The sequence below is a fragment of the Chelonia mydas genome, chromosome 2, assembly GCF_015237465.2.
Source record: "Chelonia mydas isolate rCheMyd1 chromosome 2, rCheMyd1.pri.v2, whole genome shotgun sequence".
Classification (NCBI taxonomy): domain Eukaryota; kingdom Metazoa; phylum Chordata; order Testudines; family Cheloniidae; genus Chelonia; species Chelonia mydas.
In genome coordinates, this window is record NC_057850.1 from 34,326,387 (window position 1) to 34,347,449 (window position 21,063).

Sequence of the window (21,063 nt, forward strand, 5' to 3'; positions counted from 1 at the left end):
ATAAATTACAGTTTAGCTGTCTCTAAGACCTTGGTCCCAGAGGCTGAAAAATAGAGAAAGTAGTATGGAATGCCTTGCTGCATTTACAGGTGATTCTCTCCTCTTTATATCAGAAACAGAAAGCCAAACAGACAATAAATTACACATTATTAAAATTGAGATACAGAGCCTCTCGATACAACTAGCAAAACCATTATCTCAGATGGTAAACTAATTTATTTATGTTGCTATTTCTTTAAAAACAAAACTTTTACATGGTCACAGCTCTATTGTTCCACCCTAAAAAAATCAAAGGATTTTGTGTTTTCTTAAAAACTAAGTTTAGACTATTATATATGTTAGCTCCTTCCCCCTTATAAAACCTTTCTCAAATTATCTTAAATTCAGTGGATTTGCAATATATAGTAAGTGAAGTTGTTGTCTAGTGAACAAAGTATGATTCTAGGTGTCTACCAAAAACTCCTGTTTTAATCTTGTCTCTACCAAAAACTCACTGTGTAACTTTTGGAAATTATTCCTATCTGTAAAATAGGGCCTGATCCAAGGCCAACTGAACTCAATAGGAATCTTTGAGTTCCATGGGCACTGGATGTGACCTATGATGCTTACCATTCTCTGTAGAACGCTTTAAGATCTATTTATGAAAAGCACAATATAATTGCTAAATTCAGCTGGAGAAAAAAGGGTTTTCTGCAATGTTATATATTCCCACACAAAATTATTAAAGCATCAGAAGTGTAATTTCTAGGTTATCTAGTACAAGAGTTCAATGCCTCTCATTTCTTGCTATTTCTGCCAGATCATGTTTTTGAACGAACCCCATTTATATGCAAGAACACTTCTTCTTGGATTTTGGAAAAGGTCTTCTACTGTGTCCCATCCTCTATAATGTATATACCTTTTAAATTCTGTCCCTCTCCCAGTCACATCCCTGTCAACAACCCTATGTCATTTTGCCATGATTTCAGATGATTCACTCACTGTTGTGCAAAGATATACGAAAGAAAATTAAATGAGTTGTGACTATTAAAATTAGGAGTGACAAGACAAGATGAGAGAAAAATAATTTTTTCTTGGAAGAGGCTCAAAATTTGATGGATAAAATGTTTTGGATATAGTAATTAAGTTAAATGCCAGCTGTTATCAGACTGCAACACACCAAAATAGCTGTTATTCTTTGCTGCTAGAAGTAGTTGGCATGTATCTAGAAAATACACTCTTGAACCTCTTAAAGGAAATTACCATGAAAAGTTGAGACCTACCATGCACCTTAAGAGTAGTCTACATTAAAGGCTGAGCAACAGTAATACTGTAAATGACTGGGAAAAATAAGAACATTCACCAAGGCAATATTAAACCTGATACAAAGCCCACTGAAGTGAGTGGAAGTCCATAAAACACAAATCACTATAGTTTGTCAGACTATAAACCATTAAGTTCTAAAAAGTTAAAACCAATATAGTTTTCTTTCCTACATGTTTAAACTTCATTTAAAGTAATTACAATGATGTACTTTAGATCCGACCTGGAAAACTGTATTGGTCACAAGCTGACAGCTATGTGGTCAGTATATTGTCACTTTACATAGATACTGTATAATAGATCAGATTACATTTATTATAGAGGCCAAGATTTTCAAAACTGATAAGTGACTTTAGGTGCCTCAACTTTTGAGTGCCCAATTTGAGATACCTTAGGGAGTCCTGATTTTACAAAGTGCTGAGCACCCCCACTTTGAAAGTCAGACTTCTTTAAGGTGTCTCAAGTTAGGCCCCCAAAAACCAAAGTACTAGTCACTTTTGAAAATCTTGATGGTCTATATCATCTTTCTAATATATTCATAAACTCATCACTGAAGTTATATGCTGCTGTGGCTTCCTTGATTTCAATGGAATTATATTGGAATAAAATTGAAGTGACACCATTATGAATCAGCCCCAACTTGTTTATTTCTCCTACCTTTCCTCTTAACTAAAAGCATAGTTTCTATGGCTTTATTGTCATAATCTTTGCTGTGCTTTATATCAGTTTTCCTTTTTTTAAAAAAATCATATGTAAGGGAACAATCCTGCACCAATTACTCCAGGCCTAAATTATAAACCTGTGTGACAAATTTTCACTTCTATCTGTAGCAAATCCCCAGGAATTTATTTTAAAATAAAATCTGATTATTCCTATTATTCAGATTTATTATAATGCTGGGGGAACGGAGCAAGAGGTGTGGGGAGAAAGGCAGGTAGTTTAGGATTCTTTTTTTAAATGAGAGTTCAGGTTTTTTTCAAGAAATAGCACAGCATAAAGGATTTCTGAGAATCTGCCTGTATATACATGAAAACAAGTGACCAGCAGTAATAAATATATTGGTGTGGTTTTCCACAACAGCAAAACATTGTCATGGATGTGTTTTCTATGTATAAACAGAGCCTAATATACATTAACTCAGCACTTTATAATCACACACAGAGCATTAAAAACTTATTTGCACTGCATTAGAGATTCACATATTTGAAAATCATTACCATTCATACACAATGTGGCAGTCAAAACCCAAAAGTTATGATGCTAGCATTTTCCAGGGATGGATTAACACAAAAAATATTCTCTCATGATTATTCCAATTTTAAATTACACTGGATATATTTAGCACAACATTTAAATTACGGAATACATTTTGAAGGTTCCAAACCCTTGGGGCTTATCTTTTAGGTTTACCAAACTACAGGCATAAGAATGTTAGTAACCATTCTCCAATACATCTGGATTTGGTTTTGGGATAATGATCTGACAGAATTTCAGTATCTAAACTAATATGGTAAATTACAATATGAGGAGGACTGACAGTCATTTAAATACAATTCGGATTATTTTGCCATGTTAGTGAAAGGATACTGAATAATGATTATATAATAATACTTACTGATGCACTTATAAAGCTATTTTCATCATTATTATGCCTTGAAAAGACTGGACCCAACACTCCTTCCACAGAAGTCAAACCAAAATTCCCAATGATTTTATGAAATTCATTCTCCTGCATGGAAATTATGATTTCCATTTTATAGTGTGAAAGTAAGCATCGAAACTTCCAAGGTACTCAGTGCTCACAATGTCCAATGAAGAAAATGACAGTTGAGAGTGCTAGGAACTTGCAGGATGCTTTTAGCATATCACAAGATCCAGTCCTACGACAAGGAAGATAAGTCACAAATTCAAAAGTGTCCATTACTTTTGGTTCCCAGTTATTTGACAACTACCAATACAACCGTCCAACTTTAACTTCAGTCCTCATGATGGACTCCCAAGAACTGAATAAACTAAAAAAGACACTTTTGAAAATAAGGGACTCAATGGGAATGTCTATATTGCAGCTCAGAGCGAGCCTTGAGCTGGCATGTTTGAGCTAGCATGCTAAAAAGAGTAGCATGGATGTTGCGACTCAGTCAACATCTTGGAAAACAGCCCAGGCTCGCAAGATCACCAGCCCCCCTGGATCTGAAATTAGGTGGCTAGCTGGAGTCTCTGATGGATCCACAATGTCCACTGTTTAGCGCTCTAGCTCAAGCTGAGCTAGTGGGAATCAATCTACCCAGGCTCGGAGGCTTGCCACTGGTCACAGCATAGCCATATCTAATGAGTTGCCCAAAGTCTCAGAGGAAGTCATTGTCAGAGCCTGGACTACAACTTTGAAATGTTTGACTTTGGTCCTTTGCCGGCTCTTTCCTTTTATCTCTCTCATGTTATCCAGAACTTATAAATGATTTTTTTCTCTAATCATTCATGTCATTTTACTGGGTAAATACCAGTATCTAGTTTCTCATTGGCATACTGCATTAAAATTTAATTTGCAGACTAACTGATGCTTTTGAATAGAGGTACGATGGATCCTGATGATAAAGTGTTTTGTTTTGGCTAGGTTAATTCAACCACTGTTGTGAGGGCTTAAAAGAAAGTAGATAAAACAGTTTTCAAAGATGTAGGAGGAAGGCCTTTTTTGTAAATCAAAATATTTTCTTTAATGAGGTGCTAAACACAGGACATGTACCTGAAACCAACTAAAAAAGGAAGGTTACTTACCTTATAATAACCGGAGTTCTTTCAGATGTGTCGCCCCTGAAGTATTCATTGTCCATGCGCAGGTGCTCTGTGCACCCGGGACTGAAAATTCTTAATTGGCAGTGTCCATTGGTCTGCACCTGCACCCTTCATCTCATCATGTTCCCAATTTAAGGCATAAAGCATAGCACAGACCAGCTGCCCTTCCAGTTCCTATTTTACCACAAACCCACAGAGGAGGAGAGCAGAGGAGGAGGGCAGGGCATGAATACCAACAGGGACCACAAATATCAAAGAACTCCTGTTACTATGAGATAAGTAACCTTCCTTTCTTCTTCAAGGGCTGGTCCCTATATGTAATCATTGTGGGTGATTTCCAAATAGTGTTTATTGAGGAAGCAGGTGTGACTAAGTGCTCTGCACCACATTTGTAGGGTTGCTGTTGCATCCTCAGTCAAGGCTTGCATCAGGACATAGTGCCTGGTAAACATGTGAATAGAGCCTCAGGTTGCTGCTCTGCAGAATTCCAAGAGTGGGATTCCTTGCAGGCAAGCCGCCGAGGCCACTTGAGCACTGGTAGAATGAGCCCTAACAGATTGAGGCGGAGGGGCTCCCACAAGCTCGTAGCAGAGGAGGATGCAGTTGGAAATCCATTTGGGGAGTCTTTGGGAAGATACTGCCTCTCCTTTCATCCTACCAACTACGGAGACAAATAACCTCAAAGATCTTCTAAAGGGCCTTGGCCTGTACATGTGGAAGACCAGAGCTCTGCACGTCTAAGGAGTGCAGTCTCCTCTCCTCCCTTTTATTGTGAGATTTTGGGTAAAATACAGGAAGGTTAACAGTCTGATTCAACTGAAAGTCAGAAGGAATCTTGGGGATTAGGAAGTATTTGGAGTAAAAGCCCTTCCCCCTGTGTTGAGGTGCAGGCTCTGTAGCCCTAACTGGATTAGAGAGTCCATGTCCTGTCTGAGAATAGTCTCGTGAGGGATGTCACTGAATAGGGACAAGGAAGAGGGTTTTAGAGAAGTGGGGGCAGGGATTCAATCGAGTACCTGTTTGCAATGACATCTAAGACATTTGTATTATGTTACAAGCTGCTGAGATGGAAGGAAATGAGCCAGGTAATCACAGAAAGGGGTGGGGAAGACTGATTGTGAGAGGACCAGTTGATGGCTCTCAAGCATCCCATCAAAATGTCTTCTCAGTAGGCAGCTGGTCTGGAGCATGGATGGCAGTGGTGCAGTGCGTCTGCCAAGATGAACCCTCTGTCTGACGTTTTCTGGATGGCTCATAGGTCTTCTGACGTTAGGAGAATTCAGGGGTTGGCCAAAATCTATGCACCAGTGGTTTAATATATTTTCTACAATGAGCCAGAGTGTATATTCCCAGGGAATGGAGGGTGGTGCAAGAGTCCTCAAGGAAATTAAATGCCATAGATTTTCTCACTAAAAAGGCTGTTATCCTTGAAGGGGTGATCAACTGTTGTCTGGACCTCAGCCAAGAGGCCCACCTCTTAACCACTGAGGTCGTCATGGCACGGGAAGCCATGTCTCCTGTTTATTAGTAAAGTCATATTTTCACAAGTGCCTAGTAGTTTGCCATATGGAATAACAGGCTGGTAAAAAGTTCTTTCTGCAGAAGAGATTTAGTCTCTTGGTATCCTTGTTCAAGGGAGTGGACCTGGTTTGGTGAAAACTGTTCCACTCCATGATCACTTGGACAACTAGAAAGTTAGAGTTAGGTTGGGAAAACAGTTATTACATCCTCTTGGAGAGAACACAATATTTCTTCTCAGCCCTCTTTGGAGTCAGGGCACAAGTGTGTGTGTGTGCCAATGTCCTTAGGCTCCAAAATGGCCTCATTAATAAGGACAGCCACCTTGGAATGATCTGTAGAGCATGTCCAGAAGTTTATATGGGGGATCCTGAACCTCTTCCAGTGGAATCTGGAAGTTTTCAGCAGTTCCTGGTACTGCCTGTAGTCATCTGGAGAGGAGGGAGTGGCCAATGCCACCACCTCATCCAGAGAAAAAGAAAATGTTGTTGACGGATCCAGCGGTACCAGCTGCTTCAGTTGTTCTTGCTTCCCCACATGCTCCCAGAGCAGCTGAGACTCCTCTCTTGGAGGCGATCTCTACTGAAAGTGGTACTCCGAGTCCTCGTAGGCTGGGACTGAATGGTATGGATCCCAGGAGCAACAGTCTGGCCAGTAGATGTGATCATATGGGTATGGAGGCAGGCCCCACAGTACAGGTCACAGGGGTTGTCATAAATATAAAGGGAAGGGTAAACACCTTTAAAATCCCTCCTGGCCAGAGGAAAAACCCTTTCACCTGTAAAGGGTTCAGAAGCTAGGATAACCTCGCTGGCACCTGACCACAATGACCAATGAAGAGACAAGATACTTTCAAAGCTGGAGGGGAGAGAAACAAAGGGTCTGGGTCAGTCTGTGTGATGCTTTTGCCGGGGACAGAACAGGAATGAAGTCTTAGAACTTAGTAAGTAATCTAGCTAGATATGCGTTAGATTATGATTTCTCTAAATGGCTGAGAAAATAAGCTGTGCTGAATGGAATGGATATTCCTGTTTTTGTGTCTTTTTGTAACTTAAGGTTTTGCCTAGAGGGATTCTCTATGTTTTGAATCTAATTACCCTGTAAGGTATTTATCATCCTGATTTTACAGAGGTGATTATTTTTACTTTTTCTTCTATTAAAATTCTTCTTTTAAGAAACTGAATGTTTTTTTTCATTGTTCTTAAGATCCAAGGGTTTGGGTCTGTGGTCATCTATGCAAATTGGTGAGGATTTTTATCAAACCTTCCCCAGAAAAAAGGGGTAAGATTTGGGAGGATTTGGGGGGGAAAGACGTTTCCAAATGAACTCTTTCCTAATAATAATAATACCAGTGTTAGATGTTTGGTGGTGGCAGCGGAAGTCCAAGGGCAAAGGGTAAAATAGTTTGTACCTTGGGGAAGTTTTAACCTAAGCTGGTAAAAGTAAGCTTAGGAGGTTTTCATGCAGGTCCCCACATCTGTACCCTAACGTTCAGAGTGGGGAAGGAACCTTGACAGGGGTATAGAGACCTCCAGGAGGCCTTGGAAACCTCATCCGAGCTGTTGTCCCATGTCCAGATCATCAGTGGAATCGGCAACACCACCTCCTGTTGATCTACAGAATAAAAGTCACCTGACTCTATAGGTGGGGCTTTCCATATCATCTGTCTTGTGGAAGCATGGCCAAAGGCACATCCTGGTGAGTAACGTCTCAGTGGTGTCAGAGCATCCCCAGCTAGTGCTTGTGCTTGGGACCAGTGAAAGACATGTGGCTGGTGTAGTGATGTCTCTCACTAGAAGCAGGTCAGATAGGATCACGAACTCATGATCTGTGAAAATTGCCAAGCTCTTGGAAAGGGCATAACAAGGTTACAGAGGAGAACTGGCCAAGGTCTTTGGTATAGGTTGGTCCGCTATGTGCACTTGAGCACGGTGGTCTTGATGCGGTGTGGTACCAGTGTAGTACCCTCCACCAGTGTGGAGGGTGAGTGTCCCTTCCTATCCTTACACATCTTTGTGGACAGTTTCAGAGCACTGGAAGCTCCTGGTACCATCAGTGCCAGCCCATGTTCCTCATGCATGCAGTCTCCCTGGTACCGAGGAAGGGGGAGAGGCAATCTTTTCCTTGGAGGACTTATGTAGTCTCTCTTTTTATGAGGGAACTTCTCCTTAAGCTTTTTATGCCTATGTTTTGTAAAGTCTTTGGGCCTGCTGGAAGATTACAAGTTGGAAAGTGCCACTGCTGGAAGGGCAGTGCCCAGAAGCACCAGCTGATGAAACAGCAAGTAGGAGGGTCCCAGATCTAACAGGAGCCTTATGGAGAGCTCCATTAGATATCTGCAGAGTCCAAACTCCAGACACTGCCTAATGTGAGGGGAAAAGGGGCGGCAGATCTCACACTTTGATGGAATGTGTGATTCCCCAAGGCAAGCCATGGAAGAACCAAGGGCAGGCCAGCCAGAGTTTGAAGCCTGGGACCCTGGGTATATTAAGTGCCCTAAATGGCAGGGGAACAACAGAGGAGAACTCCCCAATTCCCACTAACTACAACTAGACTTCTAACTTATATATAAGCTATCTACAAATATTTACAGTCAAAAGTCAAGTAAAAGCTAGAATGCTACAGCCACAGGATGATTCCGTCCCAGACCATGAGTAGTAGAAAGGAACTGGAGAGGCAGTCAGCCTGTGTCACCCCTTATGCCCTCAGGTGGGAGTACGAGGAGATGAAGGGTGCAGACACAGACCGATGGACACTGCTACTGAAGAATTTCCAGTCCCAGACACATCGAGTGCATGCAAACCCACAGTGAATACCCATAAGGACCAGCACTCGAAGAAGAACTGCTAAATTAAGAAAGAAATGGCACTCTTATATCTCCTGTTTATTTGCATTCACTAGTTAGACTATAATTTTTTCCTGGTAAATCACTCCACATTGCATTGACAGTTCAATATATTAACATATCCATCCTTCAACTGTTCAAGGCAAATTGTTGCTATGCAGTGTTCTGTGTGTAATAATCTTGGTAGAATTAATGAGAAAAACACAACAAAGAGCAAAATACTTGTGGACCAATTATATGCCCCTTTTGATTCTTCAACCCATCTGCTTCCAGAAACAGACAATGTTTCCTAGTCCTATGCAATTACCAGAGTATGTGATTGCCTTTATAACCAAAATACAGTGGAGACAGCTGAGAAGTGCAAAGCTTCCTGATAGATTCTACAGGTCCCTTGGTGTATGAAACTACAAGAAACAAATGTATTGTAATGCAGATGTTCATTGATTCCCAGCAGAATTTCACAGACTGAGTCCTTCACTGTGTGACCTACAGGGAGTTGTATTTTTCACTGTACCTACTATATAAGGCATCATTCCCAAATTGGGGTACCTAATGGATCTGAAAATTCAGTCCCTGTGCACATATCATGTTCTCCAAAATATCCAAGGTCATCCCACCACTTTTCCAGTGAAGTCTTCAGCAAAGCTACACCTGCAGAGTAAATGCTACCAACAATAGAGTAATTTGCTCATTTATATCAGATGCTTCAGTGGAAGATGTAAGAACCTCATAGTAGTTAGATGAGTCATAATCTGCCTCCCTCAGCCCCTACCACACATAGGTCTCATCCTGATCTCTAACAGTTAAAGACTGGCTTAAGCCCTGAAGCAACACAAGGAGCTACTCTATCAGTCTTCAGCCTTGGGGACATCTAGAATTCAGCACTTTATGTGTCTGGATGATGGGAAGCACCCTCCCACTAGTAGATCAGGCTGGGACAGCGTATCTAAAACATCAATCTACTTCTAGTATATTGAGTATCAAAACATCCTTTAAATTAATAATTCACAGATGGGTAAACCAAGGCTCAGAGAGGCTAAATGAACACTATCAGGCTAAAAATAATACATTTCAGGGTTAGTTTCCTTACCTTTGTTTCTAATCAGACCCTAAAATTATTAAAATGGAAAGGATTTTAAAAAATCTAATTTACATGTCACTGCTGCTTCTTTGACTTTTGCATTTCTCTCAGCTTACAAAGTGCAAATAGACAATTTACTTTAATTTTGGTTTCTAGTCAGTTTCACTTTCCACTGCTTGTTGACACCAACAAAGCTGCAATGTTAAGAGTTATGTTAAGAGTATTTGGTGTTTCCTTTAAAACACCAGCTCTTAAAGTAGCGGTGTCAAACATCTGGCCCATGGAACAGTTTAATCCATCCTGTGGACTTCCTATGAATCTTTGGGCTTGTCTATACAACCCCAGAGTCCACACTATGGGGGTTCAATTTGTAGAGCACACTAGTGCTCGAACTCCCCCGCGCAGACTCCACTAGTGTGCATTGATGTAATCCTGTTAATGTGCCTAAGGAACATTTAGTGCACACCAGCAGGTCCACCAGGGGAATTAGTGCAACACATTGGTGCACTCTACAAATCACAAATTGGAGTTCAGACTCCAATGCAGCATTCCAACAAAAACTTGTGTACGGGTGTAGAACCACTTGGTCACATTTAAGAGGTGCTGGGGAGGCATAAGTCTGGTGGAAGCTGGTACTTGTCCCAGGCGAGGGGGAAATGGCACTAAAGAGCAATGACCCACTGATTGGAGAGTAGATACCCCAGCCTGGCAAGTCAAAGAAAAGAAAATTTCAAATAAGACAAAGAGTGAATGTCTTTTATGGCCTGTAGCAGTCACCAAAATCTAAAAGAAATGTAGGTAATTACCAACATGGTTTATCTTTAGCTATTTCTATTTTAGTAACTTTTGCTAAATGTGGCCTATGCCAAGTGGCAGGGTATAGAATCAGGCCTGCCATATAAAATGTCCTAGAGTGATGTGTGATGTGACTATGTGAGAATCTCAGCTATTGTTTATAAGAAAGGGCTAGATTTACAAAGGGACATAGGTGTTGTGACATTTAATGTCACAGTGCCTAACTATTAGGTGCCTAGAAAATTACTGGGATTCATAAAGCTGGGGTTCAGCATGTAGGCTTCCCATACGACGAATGAGGAGAGAAAGGTGCCTCAGAATGGGATTCACAAAAGCCAGCATGTTGAGTGGAGAGCTGCCCAAAGTAGAAATCAGAGGTGCTGAGGAGAGGAATGTGTGCTAAGTTCTGCCCCCCTCACGGAATTAGGCACCTAAAGCCACTCTGCAGGGAGGTGCTTATCTCGACTTGGGATTCACAGCCAGGGACCCTTATCTGGAGTCAGGTGCCTCATGTGGTGGTGGAGGGCAACTTTCATCATAACTTTTAGCCCAGCGATTAGATTATTCTCCAAGGATGTAAGTGATCCCTGTTCAACTCCCACCTCTGCCTGATGATAAGAGTGCCTCTAACCACCAATATATAGAGTCACAATATACCCTAAAGCTTCAATAACTAAGAATCAAATAAAATGAACCCAAGACTCCTTATTTTTTTTAAATCTCAGGATGCTGAGGGGGACTGACTCATGAGTTTTGAATGATTGGTGTTGGCACTATTGTACAGTGATAACTGCTAACAAAAGTACAATCTTTATAATTTAAAAACTATCTGTGAGAAATATTTATCTTTCATTAAAAAGAAAAATATGAAATGATAATTTTAAGCTAGAGAAAATCAAATATCCCAAATGATTACAGCAATGTTATAAGCCTGTTTATTCCAGAATCTCTGGTTAGTAAGTGCTTTTATAATGTCCCTGCCAATGCAGTACAGTCCTTTAAGAGAGCTGAAGATATTATGAGACCGTTCTTCAAACAACTGGTTTCATTCAGTCAAGATGAGAAGTAAAAGCTCCTCTTTCAGCGTTGTGCAGATGCACCTTCAGGCTCCAGAATAAGGTTGTGTTATACGTGAGAATTGATACTGAATGAAATCGTGAATGATGACTAGGACCTGTTATGCACACTGATGTGAAAATAATATGAAGACCTGCATTTAATATGTTACTATAGACATGTAATAAAAGCGCTCCAGGGTCAGCTGCCCTCACACCTTGTAGACAGCCATGTATTGGCATCCCTTTCAACAAACTTTCTCTCTGCTTCTAATGCACCCATGATCATAGTATCTAAATGTCAGAAGCAGACCTGTAGCATAAGAGATTAATTTGATGAGTATCATCACAGTCCCTCACACCATGCTCAGTTTGCATGCCCTCTTCACATTTCTAAACTAGTGGTGGAAACTGGACTAAGAGACAGGTTTCAGAGTAACAGCCATGTTAGTCTGTATTCGCAAAAAGAAAAGGAGTACTTGTGGCACCTTAGAGACAGATTCAGAGAATTTTCCTCCTCTTCCTCCAGTTTTTCCTGCAATACAGGAGCCAGGCTTTCTTCTTTTAATCTGATAACCACTTCACTACAGAAGATTTATTTAGACTGCCTCTTGTTTCATAAAGGGCTCCAAAGTCTGTAGTGATTTTGACACTTTGTTATAATGTTTCTTTGACCCCCCCCACCTCCTCCTCACATACCACACCACCACCCAGCCTCATTTTCATATGGATACAAAGCACCAGGATAAAATGATGGCTCATTATAGTGGTACAGAGCTCTTATCTTCATCCGGCAAGAGTCATTTCCTTCCAAAGATTGAAATGCAAATGTGAAAATTAATGATAACTGCATTATCTGATAGTAGAGATAATACCGATTCACTGTCAGAGTAACACACAGTCATTCTATGATTTCCTCTGCTTCTTCAGAATATTCTTCTTACTGTCAGACTATATCTATGGTTAACGATGTTTCATGGATTTTTGTTAATTTACATCAAATAGCATTTCCCAGGTCTTATATCTACCACATTTCCCCAGTCAAAAAAAGAAACAAAATCAGGACTGTAATCTCCCAGTCCTTCTTAGGACTGGTTTAACAAAAAAAGGCTGTATCATTAGTGCCTGTTTCCATCTCACAGTGGTCTACCACCATTCCAGTCTATACCAAACACTTTCTTTGCTTTGTACCCCAAACCGTTTCTGGTATTACTAAATAACACAGGTTAAGTCCAACAATCAATAGAGAGTCACAGTAATTCATACAGAAGGCTGCAGTAAATCTATTAAGACGAACTTTTCAAACCACCTTTTATAATGAGTGAAGATGTGTACCATTGGGAGTACAAAATACAGTAGAACTGCACTAATCCGCATTCCACTCAAACAGCATGCTATAATTCGTACAAAATATTGACCAACTCTCCTTACCTTTCAGTAAAAAGTTAATAGTAGCACAGAACTCTTATGTTTATCATTTTACATACATTTTTTGATACATCCCCATAAATAAGAACCAACCTACAACGGTGAAATAACTAAATAAATGTTTTGTGATGCATTCTTCTGGCCTTTATTCTTGTTTTTCTTCAGATGCTCCTTCATTTATAAAACTCATTACTTCACAATGGGCCTCACCATGGTTAATGTGAAGTAGGACTTTATCCTGCTCCTACTGCTGTTGCCGGCAAAATGTCCATTGACTAACTGGAAGCAGGACTGGACTTCCAGTGAAGGTCTACTGTATATGCATATTCATATAAACAGGTTATGTAAGACGTGATTATCAAACAGAACCTTAAAATCAGTCTTCAGCTGCATTTTCCTTTTTTTTCTTCTTTTTTTGGCTTGTATGTGGGGACAAATACTCCTCTTTACTCATGAGAATAATTCTATTTGACATTTTAAAAGTTCAGCTCCCATTTAAAAAAGAAAAGGAGTACTTGTGGCACCTTAGAGACTAACAAATTTATTTGAGCATAAGCTTTCGTGAGCTACAGCTCACTTCATCGGATGCATTCAGTGGAAAATACAGTGGGGAGATTTATATACACAGAGAACATGAAACAATGGGTGTTACCGTAACTCCCATTGTTTCATGTTCTCTGTGTACATAAATCTCCCCACTATATTTTCTACTGAATGCATCCGATGAAGTGAGCTGTAGCTCATGAAAGCTTATGCTCAAATAAATTTGTTAGTCTCTAAGGTGCCACAAATACTCCTTTTCTTTTTGCGGATACAGACTAACACGGCTGCTACTCTGAAAGCTCCCATTTAGCCATTGTCAGTTGGGTGTACGTATGGTCTAGTGGATAGTGCACTGGAGTGAGATTCAGTAGGCCTGGGTTCAACTTGTACCTCATCCACAGACTTCCTGTGTAACTTCAGAAAAGTCACTTTAACCTACCCTGTGATTCAGTTCCCCGTCCATAAAATGAGGATAATACTTCACTACTTCAGAGGAGTTCTGAAGATAAAAAATCCATAAATGATTGTAGACCCTCATTGGTGATCAGAAACATATTAGCACATAGATAATTGTCAAAAGAGTTAAGTGTGTTGGGTGCTGAGTTCTTTTGAAAATCTGACTCTTATTTAAGGACTAAAAGGGAGCTGAGCTTTTTGGAAAAATCTCACTCCAGTTGTGGTGCTTGACACTTGAAAATCTGTCCCGTCCCCTCCTGTGAAAGGTGAACAGGATTTTCCATGTTATGATATGAGATGTCATGTACAGTAATGTTTTATTATTTATTATCACACCAGTGTCAGATAAGAGGTAATATAACCTTTCTACTCCTCTTCAATATTCCCATTTATATAACCAAGGTTATATATATAACACATTAGCTCTTTTGGCCACACCGTTCCACTGGGTGACCATGTTCATTTGATTAACCTCCAGGATCTTTATGCTTTTTTCAGAGTTGTTACTTAGAAGGACAGCGTGCCTTACAAAAGTCTAGCATTACCACCTTTATCAAGCAAATTGTAATCTCATCAAAAAAAGATGTCAAGTTAGTCTGATAAGATCTATTTTCCATAAACCAGTGCTGATTGGCATTAATTACATTATGCTCATTTAAATTTTTATTAATTGAGTTCCACTTCAGCTGTTCCATTATTTCACTCAGGATCGATGTCAGTTCTATCCTTTTTAAATATTGGCACAACAATAACTTTCTTCTAGTCCTCTGGAACTTCCCCAGTGTTCAAAGATTTATTGAAAATTAACATTAACAACTCAGAGAGTCCATTGACTAGCTTTTAAAAAACTCTTGAATGCAAGTTATCTGAACCTTCTGATTTGAAAATCTCTAACTTTACTCTCTGCTTGTTAATATCCTTTTTAGTTACTGTAGGAATGGAAAGTATTTCATCATCTTCATATGATAGGAATACATCATCTGGCTTTTTCCCAAATACAAATGTATTGAATGCTTATGCCTTTTCTGCAATATTATTGACAATTCTACTATTTTCATCCAGTAATGGACCAATAACATTGTTAGGATTACTTTTGTTACTAATATACTGAAAGAAAACATCCTTCTTATTCCCTAATTCTACAAGCCATAGAGTTCTCTTTGTATCCTTTTGCTTCCTTTATCAATTTTCTACAACTCCTAGCTTTAATTTATATTCACTGCTATCAACTAGCCCATATATATATATATATATATATATATATATACACACAGAGAGAGAGAGAGCTGCTTTCACTTTCCCTGAAAACCAGATTAGTTTTTTAACCAGTATAATTTTCTCTCTTGACTATAGCTTTTTGGGGCATCTAGGAAAATGTTAAAAGAAAACATTGCCCCCCCCCCCTTTGAGAAAACCTGTGTTTGTGCTGGAAATGGCCCACCTTGATTTTCATGCACGTTGTAAGGAGAGTGGTCACTTTAGATAGGCTATTACCAGCAGGAGAGTGAGTTTGTGTGTGTGGTTTTTGGAGGGCGGTGAGGGGGTGAGAGAACCTGAATTTGTGCAGGAAATGGCCCACCTTGATTATCATACACATTGTGAAGAGAGTGGTCACTTTGCATGGGCTATTACCAGCAGGAGAGTGAGTTTGTGTGGGGGGGGGGGGGCGGAGGGTGAGAAAACCTGGATTTGTGCTGGAAATGGCCCAACCTGATGATCACTTTAGATAAGCTATTACCAGCAGGAGAGTGGGGTGGGAGGAGGTATTGTTTCATGGTCTCTGTACATACAATGTCTTCTGCAGTTTCCACAGTATGCATCCGATGAAGTGAGCTGTAACTCACGAAAGCTCATGCTCAAATAAATTGGTTAGTCTCTAAGGTGCCACAAGTACTCCTTTTCTTTTTGCGATTACAGACTAACACGGCTGTTACTCTGAAACCTAGGAAAATGTTGTTACACAGTTCCCAATTATGATTCCTGTTTTTCTTTTTAAAGTCTTTCTCCCAGCTGATTTGGCTCATAATTGTTTCCAACTTTGAAACTAGCCATTTTAAAGCACCAAATACACATATTACTGATATTCACTTTCACCTGAACAACCACTAATTTTTAGTTCTCTGTTCAACTCCTCTTTGTCTGTCAAGATTAGGTTAATATGGAATTCCCGTGTGTTGGATGCAACACTGTTTGGGTTAGGAAATTGTAATCTATAATTTTTAAAAATTCCAAGGATGTGTTAGTGCTGGCAGAATAAGACCTGCAGCATATGTCACTCATATTGAAGTCCAACATGATTATACAGGTGTTTTCCTTACAGATTATACGTAAGTACTTAAGGACAATCATCCTGATCCTCTTTTCTCATGTGGTATGTAGCAGTCAGCAACTAGAACCCCATCTTATTCTATGACAGGTTTCAGAGTAGCAGCCATGTTAGTCTGTATCCGCAAAAAGACAGGAGTACTTGTGGCACCTTAGAGACTAACAAATTTATTAGAGCATAAGCTTTCGTGGGCTACAGCCGACTTCATCCGATGCATAGAATGGAACATATAAGTTGGAAGTTACCATACAAACTGTGAGAGGCTAATTAGTTAGGATGAGCTATTATCAGCAGGAGAAAAAAACTTTTGTAGTGATAATCAAGATGGCCCATTTAGACAGTTGACAAGAAGGTGTGAGGATACTTAACTTAAGGAAATAGATTCAATATGTGTAATGACCCAGCCACTCCAAGTCTCTATTCAAACCCAAGTTAATAGTATCTAGTTTGCATATTAATTCAAGCTCAGCCAGTTTCTCGTTGGGAGTCTGTTTCTGAAGCTTTTCAGTTGCCAAATTGCCACCCTTAAATCTTTTACTGAGTGGCCAGAGAGGTTGAAGTGTTATCCTACCGGTTTTTGAATGATTCCTGATGTCAGATCTGTGTCCATTTATTCTTTTGCGTAGAGACTATATGTGTTAAAACAGTGATCATTATTATCTTAGAACATAGATATCCTAAATGTAAAGATTATAGAGCCATAGCACATACCAGGCACTCATTTAATAACAAATACTATATTTAAGGCTGAAAAATTACTTCCCTCATAGACCTCTGTTTTCATTCGCACATCACTTTTGAAAAATAAATCCTTTTCAAATAAAATTTTCCACACCAAATACCCAATTGTGTTCCACAAACTCTTTCTGATCCTGGGACTTTTGCCATTAGTTTAAATGGAAGCAAGATCCGTCCCTTAGAACATGTCCAAACAGAAGTGAGAAAGATTTGAGATAAGGCAGCATGACAGTGTGAGCAAAATTAAGGAATTTGCCCTTGCCTGACAGCCTCCAGGGCACAGTCCATCTGCTCCAGCCCCCATGTCTGCAGAGAGACCTCTGTTATTTAAAAAATTAATATTTTAACACAATAGAGGAACAAAAAATTTTAATATTGAGGACAGTTTACACATACATTTACCCAAGATGGCTCCCCTGGAGCTGTTTTACAGTCAGTGAAGGTAAGGTAATCTTGTGAGCTGAAAGAAAATCCTAATAGGAGCTGTCTGTAACTGCAGAACATTTAGACGGAAAAAAATATTTTTTTTAATTTATTTTTGTTTTTAAAAATGCATCCAATTGCTAAAGTCTCTGGACACATTGGCACAGTTTCATGAAGCAAATTTTTTTTTTTTTTTAAGAAAAAGACAAGGGACTTGTTTTCAGATTTGGGGTTTTGGTTGGGACCTATCCTTAATTATAAGTTAAATACTAATAAATATCTCACAGCCTGAATCCCTCAGCAGCTGGGAACCTTACAAAACACCATGATGTCACAGCAAACAACCGTGAATTTTATAAACATAAACAATGAAAGAAACCAACTTTTTAAAATTCAGCCTAGGTCAAAATAAAGTTGGTACCATTTAATGACTGTTCCATAGCCCTTGATGGTCACAATCCAGATCTCAGTGGACAGCTGTTGGTATCACATAAAGCACCATCACAATTGGTACTATTAAAAACTTCCATCTCAGTGAAGAGATAAAGGCTTGAACAGGAAATGGATATTATGCCACCCTCTAACTCCGAGAGATGGATTCTCTAAGAAAGGGCAGAGGCACATTGGGAGAGATGCAGGGAAGTTTGTACTGGCTCTTCCTATGCTGTACTGGTACATAATCTTCAAATAACCAAAGACTTCATTCTCTAGCACTCTCAAGCCAGTAAATTTCATGAGCACTAGATTTACACAAAAATTGTACAAGGAGAAAATATTTTCATTTTTCCTGTATTACGTGTTTGAAAATAATCTTCTATTGTTTTTTATATATATTAGCAAAAGAATGAATACAGAATTTCATTTAAAGAACTAGAAGAGAGAGGGGGAGAGAGAGAGAGAGAGAGAGAGGCATGAGCATGGCATGTGATATATTTATTCTCTTCTGTGCTACAAACATGTTATTTCCATGTGAAAGAATAATATTTAAATTAATTAAAGCTCTGATTAAATTTCAGTAGTGGTCACTTTTCTAAGGACAAAAAGGAGTTTCCTTATATTCATTCTCAGTTTCCATCTTCATCTCTAGTATGTCATGATACATTTAATTCAAGAAATGTATCTTCTTACCCTTTTAACATCCGGGACAAAAATCACCAAGTATCTACGTAAGAATTTGCTTACAAAAACCCAAAAGCTTTTACTTCTCGCTGTCCTCAAAAATATCCCCTAAAATATTCCTATGCATTTTTTTCACATAAGACAATAATAACCAATAATAAAAATTCTACTCTCAAGTACATTCATTTTGCTCTAAAAAAAAGAAATCACAAAACTTAAGATTCTTAAGAGACATTTTATTCCTGTGTTAAAGGGAGTAAATTTAATGCAACAATAACAATCTCCAAAACTGTAAAGAAGCTGGAAGAAGCTGTTCCCTTTCAGAAGAGGTTTTCATGCAATTTTAAATTTACTGTAATACATTTTAATACCAAATCTTGTTTTATATAATAGTACATTGCTTTGTACAGAATATAAACATATTTGTGTATATCATTAACAACATTATAAATGACATCATAATAATCAGAGATATACTGTATCTTCATTTTTGTTTGCATTATATTTTCCAGCTTCTGGTTTCAGAAAATTACCACAGGAGTTCTCTCCTCTTCATGCACAGCACACAGTAATTTGCAAATTCAAGCAAGGATGAAAATGTGATTGAAATATAGGATTTTTTTTTCTAATGAAAAGTGTTATTGCATTATAAATTATTGCTAGAATACTTTCATGGCTCTCTTCTCTGACGCTCATCCTTTTCAGGGGAATGTTCTCTGTTTAGAAACACAGCTACTTTAAGGATATGTTTGGCTTCAAACATATGTTTTGCCCTTAGCAATGAAGAAATATATTAAATACAATGATTAGGGACAAATTCTGCTATCTGTAGCTTAAAAAATCCCACTGAATTAAACTGGAGGTTTGCCAAAGTGAGGACTGTAGGATCTAACCCTTTGTTTTAATGTATCTTTACAACACAAACCAAGGTTTACCTATTTATAACTAATACCTGTTTGGAGCTCTCTCTCTCTCGCACGCCCATAGAACTGTTATACTGCCTAATGTTCCTCCAATAATGTATTTGCAGTGTTTTTACTGTTCATAACAGAAAATGTTACTGCATATTTCTGTTTACACATGACGCTCTCACAGTTTATTGATTGCAGTCAAAAGGTTTCTCTCTTAACACTGAAGTCAATGACCAGGGTGTGTTAAATTATTTATATCAAATGAAAACCGATAAGAAAAGTCCTTGAAAACAGCATTGGCAGCCATATTCATTTGTTAAACTCAGAGTTTGGGACTAGATACGGATGTTTGGCCACAGAAAACAGAGTAGAATACAGAAGCAAGCACTACCAGTCATAGGCAACAATGAAACTGGGAGCCTTTTGGTAACTCCAATCCTGCATTCAATCCTCAAAATGCGAAGGAATAACAACTTTTTTATTTCTAGTAGAAATATCATGGGAACATTACGCTGTATAATTTTCATGCAAGATGGACATTCTGGTGAAGCATTTTTCCTCAGCTCTTATCTGTAGATTCCCAAGGCATCACATGAACACAGGAAGTTTTTTCCATTGAAAAAACAATGCAACACTGACCCTACTTACTGAAACATGAAGAAAACATTCTCAGAGTCTCCATTTTAAATTATTTATTCTGGATTTTAATTTGTTTTCTCCTACCTGGCCCATCCCAGTCATCTGTCTCCACAATGAGTTGTCCTGGTTTCTCTGACTGTGCATCACCATCTGATTCTGCTGTTTCCTGGCTGCCCTCTTCATCACCTGAAAAGAAGGAATACATAAAACTTAAATAATTTCTGTGACACTAAGATAGAATATCCATAAGAAGTGTGCATGTGTGTATGTGAGTGCATATATTACACAGTATATAAAGAGAGAGAAGATAACATTGTTGACCAACTAAACACCCGTGAATAATCAATGGCTACAAATAACTATGTATATAAGGCTTGATCAATCAATCCTTGTGAAACCTCTCTTGGAGATCGGTGTGGACAAGAATGAGGACCTTTCTTATATTCTTTTGTCCAGTAGTTAGGGTATTTACCTGGGATGTAAGAGAGCACCAGTTCAAGTCTCCCCTCTGCCTGATGAGGAGCAGGAATTTGAACGGGGTATCCTACCGCTCAACTGAATGCCGTAGCCATTGGGTATGGGACAGTCTGATGTGGGTCTCTCTCAGACTCTCCTGTTGAAGCTGTTCCACTTTGGATAAATAACTACAGAGTCATTGGGCCAGAGAGAAAGAGAGAGACCATGCATGAGAATGACTCTATATGGTGATTAGAGCACTCACCCAGGATCAAGCCCCCTATTCCAATGACTCTAATTATTTAACCAATAGCTTTAACTAGAGAAATTGAGGACACCCCATGTTAGAATATCCCATAGCCCAGGGATACCGCACTCACTTGAGAGGTGGGAGATCTCTGTTCAACTCCCTTTTCCTCATCAGGTGGAGGGATGGGGGGTTTGAACCAGTGTTCTCCCACATCTCAGATGAGTACCCTAACCACTGGACTAAAGTTATAAGGGAGAGTTGCAGCCTTCTGTCTTTCCTCCCCCAGTTGCTTTGTGTGGAATTAGGCTCGCTCAAAGCAAGACTACCAGCAAGTGAGATAAGTGGCCGAACACTTGTCTTCCCTCAGTTTCTGAACTGAGCTCGGGCT

The 21,063-nt window shown here is 39.1% G+C and overlaps 1 protein-coding gene across 4 annotated transcripts in view; it reads right to left on the minus strand.

The window, feature by feature from the left end:
* ZFPM2 (zinc finger protein, FOG family member 2) overlaps positions 1 to 21,063 on the minus strand; it is a 440,899-nt gene that overhangs the window by 297,255 nt on the left and 122,581 nt on the right. For all 4 annotated transcript variants that reach the window (XM_043539194.1, XM_043539196.1, XM_037892134.2 and 1 more), the window contains one exon: positions 20,054 to 20,155. In XM_043539194.1, coding sequence (XP_043395129.1) covers positions 20,054 to 20,155 — 102 coding nt within the window. The remainder of the gene's footprint in view (positions 1 to 20,053; positions 20,156 to 21,063) is intronic.